Below are 9,508 nucleotides of genomic sequence, written 5' to 3'. Positions count from 1 at the left end.
TGTGTGTGTGTGTGTGTGTGTGGTTGGTGTGACTGAATGAGTGAACAAGCAGGATTTGCAGGCAGCATGCTTTTCTGTCTCATCATTTCACCATGGAATGTGATCCCAGACTGTGCCTCTGTGCTTCTTTATGAACATGGGCTGTACATTTAGGTCATGTGTGTAACTACAGTATACAGACAGCGGCTATCCTTTCCCAACATGTGACAGACTTCTTGCAGCTGCTGCAGCGGCTGCTGACTCTTCACTACTAAACCCAGCGGTGGGAGTTTACGTCAAGTCAACCAGCTCTAGGCGCCATTAAACCGGAAGTCGGTACTTTGCCCTTTGGAATTAAAGAAGCATTTTAAAAACATGCCCAAAGAACCATATATTAAAATACATAAACTTGGTGCTTAAATGAAGTGAACTAAAACAGTATAAAATACGTAATATTTTTTTTCCATATAATGCTGGTTTTAAACATCCCTTTATTCTTGCATGTAACATATAACAGCCCTGAAACCTGGATTGTATCATTGAATATGATGGGGTAGGGGTACAACACAATATTTCAACCCAAAAATGAAACATTTTGCATAATTGCAATTTAAATGTGTGTTCAGTGATCAGTCTTAACCAACCAAAGCCAGCACATAGTTTGAACTCTCCTACGGTTTTGTCACTTGTTCGCCAGGAGTAAAAATTCCTTCAAAAATGTGTCAATAAAGTTGGGGGGGGGGGGGACTTCAAAAAGGTGCAGTCAAGTAGAGGAAGGACATGCTGATGCAGCTCTTATGACCTACAGTTCTGATGAAGTAAGAGAAATACCTACAGGCAACTTACTGCTGCTTGCTTACCTGGATTATGGGCTCTGAACGCCGCGACAATAAAATAATAAATTTCCAAATTCTGTGGGAGAAAATGTTTAAGTATAGAGGTGTTGTGCCCTTGTATTGTGTAGAAATTTTACTGAAACGGATACTCCTTTCCGCTCCACGAAAAACTATTTCACATTCCGTCCAAAAACAAATATTCACACCTGTCACATGGTTTGGAATGGCACAGGCATCAAAATATGAACTTATTGAAATAATGAATTTCAATCCAAATAATTAAAATATAACACTAATAATTATTAAAATATGTGACTCATTAAATACGTATTAAATTTCATCCTTAAAAATAAACCTTAGTCTTTAATTTTGACATTAGTCACCGGAAAGTGTGTGTGTTAAATGTGTGTGTTGTCGGGCTGGTTGTTAGAAGGGTCAGAGGGAGGGATGCTCGGTGAAAACCTGACGTGCTAGCTCCTTCAGTGGAGAAGCTGCCAAGTAATTACACCACAGGCGTATCGAGAGAGAGAGAGAGAGGGTGGATACTGAAACTAATCAGGAGGCCGTCCCCCATCTGAACCATCTATCGGTTTTATGAGTGAAGGCGATCAATCATTCGGCGGTTAACCTTCGGAGGAAACGCGGAAGTATATTTCAACGTCAACCAGTTTTGTGACTTATTATCAGTGACAACATGGCTGAATGTAACGTTAGCATCGACCAGAAAAAACTACCTGGAGTGAAAGAGGGTAACGAACACAGTATATTCTCTGACTAAATGTTAAAGCAGACAGACTGTTTAGCTAGCTAGTTAGCCATTTGGCACCAGCAGGGCTAATGCAGCACAGGTGTTTCTGTCCGCTCACACAAACCACGGCTATTATTTAGTTAGCGTAGCTTGCTAGTGTTACTACCACAGTGTATGTAAACCGAAGGCTGGAGTCAGGTAGGCAACACTGATTAGGCTCCTCAGGAACAGATGTCGCTGCAGGTTGTGTGTCCCAGTCAGGATGTGCCTACAGTCAGGGTTACAAGGTGATGGTCTGGCTGGGTGACGGGCACAATGACCCCCTTTCATGTGTCGTATACTGTTCAGGTTCAGTTAGATCAGGAGCTATGGGAGGCAGGGCATGCTGTCTCGTATGGTGCTAGACTGGTGTAGGTAAATACAATTTTATTCGAGCTAATGATGTATGTTTAGCTAGATGATGACATGGAGGTGTGCTTGGTGCTAGCACTTTGCTTTAGCTAGATGAATTTATGTTAAGAGGACATTATAAACTGAAACTGTCCTGTGTCCTCATGCTATGAACATGTTATCGATTTGTTATATTTTTATTAGACTTTACATATTTCAGGATTTTCCCTCTCAAAGTCCTGCTGCACCCAAGAGTTTTGGTAGAGCTGAAGAACATACAATGAAACATGTAGGGTTGTGGTTTAACAGTTTGGTGAAGCACCTGGGGTGCGTGAAAAGGGAACAAATATGCTAGAAAAACTTTTCTACCACATTTTTCTCACATTTGTATTTGCTCTAGTGTAATTCTTTAAGGTTTATGTCCAGTGAGATAGTATGTGTATACAGTGGCTTTGTTATTGTAAACAGAACTGCCAAAGTCAGAGGAACCACATGAATCACAGTGATTTTTTTTTTTTTTTCTTAAACCACACAGTGCATTTACTCACGAAAACCTGCAGAAATTGGAAGGATTACTTCATTGCACACATATCATCAGTTTACATATTCATTTCACTTTTTTTTTTTTTTTTTTTTTGCTTATGAGTGTGATATGAACATCTACACTCCCTTAGCCTAGTTTTAAAATGATTCTTGTAATGGAAATACTTCAAAATTATGTTAAAATGTTCCATCACTGTATCGTAACTACTGTTCTTATGAAACCCTGAAAATGAGTGAAAACCCTGATTATTCAGCAAAACTAGTAACAAGTTAACATTAAAGATATCTCAGCTGAACTTATGGTATTAACATTAATATATTTATGAAACTATACTGAAGTAGGGACACTCTTTTCTGATATCAGATGAACGCTGATCAGTGTGTTGTGCTTTTGCTACTAAAATACAAATGAAAGCATTTACATTCTTTTTTGATCAAAAAAAAAAAAAAAACACAGGTCAAATGTAGTTGTGGGCATCCTTGGTTAGCATTACATTTAAACATATTAATTCTTTTTATGCATACAATATAAGTTATTATACCTTTATAATGTCAAACATTTTGTTTGGTAAAATAAGTGGAGTTGTCACTATGAGTGTAGTAAGTTTTGCTGGATTTATTTCAAAACATACTGAGGATAATGGTTAAAAAAAAAAAAAAAAAGTCTAACTGCAAATGTCTCTTCTTTTGTCCACCTCTAAAAGCCTGGGGAAATCCTGTCTGAATCTCATCATAGGAGTCTTTGGGATAATGGCTCCGGGGTCCATCACATTTAAAACATTGTCTTGTGTTTGCCATAGTTTTGATGATGTCAAGGCTAGAAACAGGTGGACGGCAGGGCTTTCTCTGACACAGACTTAGTTTGCTTTTCTGCCAGAAAGGAGTCATCCTGTTAGTGTGAAGCATCTGCTCAGCAGGATGCTTGTTATTCTGGTCAGAGAGAGGAGGACCATGCATTTGTTACTGCTTGGCTAGTGAGCAGAGGGAGACTGAGAAAACTGTTGGAGGAGTTTCAGTAAGTACTGTGAGCTTTCCAGCTGTACTGCTGGCTGCAGATAAAGAAAACTTAGATTGATAGGGCTTTGGGATTCACTTTGAGTTCTGGTCAGCTTTAAAATCAACCTGAAGTTTACATGTTGTTGTCAGTTTTAATTTCTCCTTATTTTGGATTAGTAGGACCTGATAAATATGAAAACTAAATATTGTCTCTGAACTCAGGCTGCAACTCATTACTGTTTTTGTGTGCAGCACTGGTGGGTAAAAACCATACAGCTGTGTAACATTTATAAACCAATACATCGTCCATGCTCCACACTTTATACTAGGACCCCCCTACTTGTTGTTTCATCTCACATTTTACTGGAGAACAGTTTGATTGAATTTGATGCCATCTTGTTTTACAATAATCGGTGTGTCGTGCTTTTGCTACTAGAAGACAAATGAATGCGTTTACTGAAGAGGACTACAATTTCAAAATGAGCAGAATGTAGAAATCCCAAAATTGTCCATTGTCCTCATATGTGGACTCAAGGCCTCTAAGGTGAAGTCTTTTGTCAATGGTGAAATGTAGTGTTGTTTAACTGTTAATAACTATTTTCAAGTATTAGTGCACAGTTTTACAACACACAGCAAATCCCAGGTTTCTGACTAATAATGTTAAATATATGGTTTAAAAGATTGTTCATGTTAATTAATTCCCATAGTCACCTGTGGCATCGAGAGATGATTTCGTAGAGGTGTCACTTTCTCATCTACAGCATTAGTTTATCCCAGCAGTCATTCATTGACTTCATTCCCCATCTACCCCACCCAGACAATGTGGAGCACTGGCTCAGCTGTGGTGTTTTTTGGAGATAGACATCTGTTTGTGCTGTCAGTACACTGGCACATTTTCCACAGTTGTCTATGTATTGCACAGCAAAGCATGGTCTGAAAAAAAGTCTGTGGCTGGTTATTAATTTTTGATTTGGATGAAGTCATCTTTGTGAGGGGAGCCTCCGAGGCTGGCTGTGTGAGTGTGGAGGGGTCTAAGAATGGGAGGCTTGATCTTTTTCTGATTCATATTAATGGTCATCTAAATGAGCAGTTAACAAAATACTAAGATTTTTTGTTAAATAGTAAATATATTTGTATAAGTGCTTTGAGATATATTCATAATAGGGATGTAACGGTACAGAAAAATTTCGGTTTGGTACGTTTTCGGTACTGGGGTCTTCAGGCAGAATCATTGTTAAACCTGAAATATCCTTAAATGAATTGATAGTGTATAAAATCGGAAACAATCAAATTGAGACCTTGAGATTCTGCGTTAAATCAATTCTGGAAATCAATGGCCAAACTCAGTATTATAGGGAAGTAGTGCAGTGAATACTGGGAGCATTACATATGCGATTAAAATGGAAAGGATTGCTGTGACCGCAGAAAAATGTTATTTCAATGTAAAATGCATGTTTAAAAAAATCAAGTGAGAAATGTTTCCTTGCAGTAACTGATGGTGAATGCTGATCATGAGGACATACTACACTATAAAAGGCTGATTGTCATAATACTTCCAATACTAGTTATATTGAAACCCTACACAGAAAATACGCTCTGATTTATTGTGAAAATTTCCTTCTAAGAGCAAATGTCAATCACTGATTTATCAATTTCAGATCTCCTGCTGTCTGAATCTCTATCACTTTGTTCTAATTGTGAATTTTGATTTAGTCAGTATTGTTGACTCATTGTCCACCCTGGATTAAAATCCCCATTTCTCTCTACTCATTATTTTGGGGTGACAGTTCTGTTCATCACGCAGCCTTTCTGTATCAAACCTACTTTTCAGTAGTTTAGGCTGCTCTCTGATTTACATGCCAAACACCCACAACTTCTGTCTGTTCTTATCAATCTTATTCAGTCTCTTTCAGTCCATGCCTGAGTGATGCTTCCTGATTCACTGTTTCACTTCATGTCTCAGAAGACCAAAAATATCAGTAAACCACATACCAACTTCCCTTCACACAACTGGTTCATAACTTTTTAGTCTGTCACAAGTGTACAATAGATGTCCAACTTTAAATGTCTCAGTCTTTAAATCAGAGCCTGGCAATAAAACAAAAAAATAGACCAATATAGATGTATATTGAAATATATCAATACATTTTCATTTTAATTTGCCAATTTTTGACTTTTCACTGTTCACAAAGCCTGTGTTTTTGTTTTTGTTTTTTTCAAACCCATTTTATCTGAAGTAAAGAAACTGTAATTCTGCACAATTTGATATAGGGTGTTAATAATTTTATACCACACCCTCTCTTATTAGACAAATATAGATCACCTGATTAATGATTAATTCCAATAAGAAATGAAATTAATATAATTACATATAAATTATTATATGGTCAAAATACTCACTTGTGTAATAATTGTCCACATGGGGTCACCCTTTTTTATGAACCATTTTGAAACAATAAATAACTATCGGACTCTGTCAACTTTCACTCAGGAAAAAAAAACATCCTTTGTAACTTGAAAGGGACAATGAATTGACATTTATAATAGTTGTTCTTCTTCTTCATCTTCTTCATCATTATTATTATTATTATTATTATTATTATTACTATTATGATTATACCCCCATCCATCCAGTCTGCAGGATTATAATAATTAATAGATAGATATACCAGGAATTCAGATCGTCCTTTTGTCTGACCGAGATTTTTGTCCAACCCACACACGTTCTTTACCACTAGGAGATGTACAGTGAACAGTTTGATGACTGATTAATTTTTTGTAAATTTCAACTTAGAAATTTTGAAAACACTGAAACTTAAGACACTAAATTAATTCCTGGGTAGGCGAAGTATCAGTGAGTAAGAGGAGTGTTGTGTGACCAAGCAGGGGTATTAGTAAGCTCTGCTTACTTTTTCCACTTGTTGTAATAATAGTAATAATAATGGCAGTAATAATGATAACAAGAATAATAAGAACTATTATCATTATTGTTGATTGGTAAGAAATGTGTTATATTCCCACCGTTTTTGCTCTCATCCTCCAGTCCTCCTGTGAATGCTGTTTTTCTTAATCTCACTTTGTCCCCCTGATGCAATGCACTGTTAAACAACCAAACTGTAAGTGCTTTGACCTGTTTTCTGCTGAAGGTGTCTACTATCTACTGTATATAAGGATTTTGTTAAACCTTGCCATTTCATGGAGGCAGACAGACTCTGTTCATATGTGAAACACATTCTCTGAGACAGTTTCATCAATGAGCATTCAGTAGTTGAAACTGGAAGTTTTTTTTCTGTATCGGTTATTGATATGTCATGTTGGTTTCATTCTGTGCTTTTCAGTGTGCCGGGACTTTGCTGTGCTGGAGGACCACTGCCTGGCCTACAACCTTCAGGAACAAGAAAGTAAGAAACAACATACACCCATGCTCTTGGTGTTTCCCCCACCCTACCTCATTTCAAAGGGCAGCACCTTCTGCTTTTGTTTTCCCCACATCACAGGAAAGAAGTTTATTCAAGATGCCTTGAATGAGATGAACTAAACTGAAACACACATCTGTTGTCATTTCTAGACATTCTGTTTAAACACTAAAATTATTTCGCCGCTTGTTTTTTTTTAATGCATGTTACATTATTGTGGATTATTTTTGAGAAGCTGCCCTGCTACATTCCTTGGTTACCTTCAGCTTGTTTTGCAAAAGAACGCACTCTGAATCATTTTAGCAGAGAGCATAGCATTAAGTGGAAACAGTCCAATCTTGCACTTTTGCCGACTGGAAAATTTGTCAAGTCTAACAGAGTAAACTGCAGCGTCAGTGCCTGCAGGCCGATTAAGCCGACATAAACCCAATTCTAGCCACACAGTTCAGTGTGTGAATGGTGCAGTATGTCACAACAATACTGTATCAGGCCTAGTGCATTGCATTCCGACATATGCACTGCAGCTGTGACATACAGAAGCCACCAATGCTCTAGTTATGCAGTAAATTTGACAGCACGATTAGTGTAGCACCTGGTATTGATATGGGACACACTGACATACTGAGGAGGGTTATTGTTTTAACAGCACTCTGCATCTTAACTTGTCTGGTTTTTAGTAGCTTCGGTGTGCTTCATTAATTTAGCTGGTGCCCTTATGTTAGCTCGTATGTGAGTAATTAGCTCACATTATTTTCACATGATTAAACAGGCACTATGGAGATTCTAGACTGAAGGCTTGTTCCATGATCTGCTTTTGTGTAGTGAAGATAAGTACCATAAGGCTATTTAGTTTGTTTAACAAGAGGACAAGGTAAAGATTTGTTCTATAGGAGAGATAACTTTAAGACTTCCGTTGTGATCTAACGCTATATAGAAAATAAATAAAATTAACTTGACCCTTTGAGGGGACGGGGGGTTCTGTTGGGGTGGGATGGGGCACCCCCTAATATAATGAAATGGAATTCAACCTTGTGGTCACCACTGCTAAGTTAGCATCCGGGATTGTTCTGCTTTTCTTTGAAGTGTTCACAGAGTTGTCTGCCTCCTCACAGTAGGTTCAGTTATTGTCTGCCAAATTAAGTTCAAACATAACAAGGCCTTCCTTTCATCAGATGTAAGTGAATATGTGCAGATGGCTAATAACTGTGACCACCATCTCATATCCCTCACATGGACTCATTTATTGAGAACTGAAACAACAAAAAAAGTAATTATGAAAGGAAGTTAGTTTTACACAGATGTGTTTTTTTATGGAGCTTTTGAATTGAATGCATGGCTACATTTAGAGTTTAGATTGTGGGACAACCAACTGTACTGTTTTCCACCAGACAAGTTTTTTTTATCTGGTGTTTCCATAGATATGTCAGTGCTTCACCATAAAAGGCTGTATTATGCAACGAGCCCTGAAAAACACAAGGCCACATGCCACCCAGGTCCACTCTAAAGTGCATTAGTCTGTGACGTAGCTGTGATTAATGTGTGGTTCTTGTTCTTGCAGTAACCATTTTACCGACTCTGTGATCTATGACTGAGGCTCATCTCCCTTTGTTGAACCAAATAGCTGATCGGGTTTAAGCTGGAAACATGTTCTTCACCTTTGGTCCTCGAGGTCATGGAGGAGAATGCTACTTGATGCAGCTTTACATTATTTTTTGTCTGGGATCATGTCAACAGATGGCAACCCCAAAAGATATTTGTAGTATGTTCAGTTAGTTGATGTGGAGCTCCAGCTGACTTTCATTTCCATTTAAAAATGTTGAGTATGCAGAAGACCAAAGCATCCAGTATGTGGAGTGGAAACCATTTCTTTATGGCTGTCTCAGCACTTGGCTTCTTTATTGGAATGTGTTCTCTCAGTATTTCAGTTCCCTGCTGATATGTCTTAAATGCTTTCTTCTGGTGTCTCTTACTCCTCTTTTATGTGAATGACGTGAGATCTCTCGTAGCTCAGTTTGTTGAATGAATGAACGTCACTCTGTCCCATCTCATTCTGTTTTGCTGTCATGAGAGATGAATCAGTTTTCCTGGGTAAAACGTGGCAGTGGATAAATGATTGTCTTCCTATCTTAGGTTGTGACATAAGTGTCATAAACTTCAACAACTGATCAGTTATCTGAGGAAAAAACAAAATCAATGGCTCTTTATCAATTTGCCGCAGATGTGTCTGAGTTTCCTCATTCCATCCCACCAGTCAGAAAGGAGAAACGTTATGGAGCATCTCACGGGTAAATGGAAAGATGTAATTTGGTCCTTTTCACACCAAAGCTGAGAGCAGATCGATAGTCAGGTGAAACAGAGCTCAGCCGGTGAGTGAGTGATGCTCTCCATACTTGGTAAGTGCACAGAGTGCGTCAGCAAGCAGGATTTATCATCTGTTATTACCCACAACGTGCCATCACACAACCTTGGAATGGCACTTCAGCCACAAACATTCATTCTGTACTGACTTCAGTCCTGCTCTGTTTATCACCACAGACTGAAGTGTCTAAGCTCTCTTTTTCTTAACTGAACATCTCCACAACACTCCGTATCCAGAAACA

General features: G+C 38.1%; 1 protein-coding gene across 3 annotated transcripts in view; it reads left to right on the top strand.

The window, feature by feature from the left end:
• Positions 1-1,234: 1,234 nt before the first annotated feature.
• ccdc50a (coiled-coil domain containing 50a) overlaps positions 1,235-9,508 on the top strand; it is a 32,192-nt gene continuing 23,918 nt past the window's right edge. For all 3 annotated transcript variants that reach the window (XM_030133186.1, XM_030133185.1, XM_030133184.1), the window contains exons 1-2: positions 1,235-1,564; positions 6,831-6,893. In XM_030133186.1, coding sequence (XP_029989046.1) covers positions 1,510-1,564; positions 6,831-6,893 — 118 coding nt within the window. In that variant the 5' untranslated portion in view covers positions 1,235-1,509. The remainder of the gene's footprint in view (positions 1,565-6,830; positions 6,894-9,508) is intronic.

The sequence above is a fragment of the Sphaeramia orbicularis genome, chromosome 4 (assembly GCF_902148855.1).
Source record: "Sphaeramia orbicularis chromosome 4, fSphaOr1.1, whole genome shotgun sequence".
NCBI classification, from domain to species: Eukaryota; Metazoa; Chordata; class Actinopteri; order Kurtiformes; family Apogonidae; genus Sphaeramia; species Sphaeramia orbicularis.
Note: the sequence above shows the minus strand (reverse complement) of the source record. Positions and strands in the feature narration are given on the sequence as shown.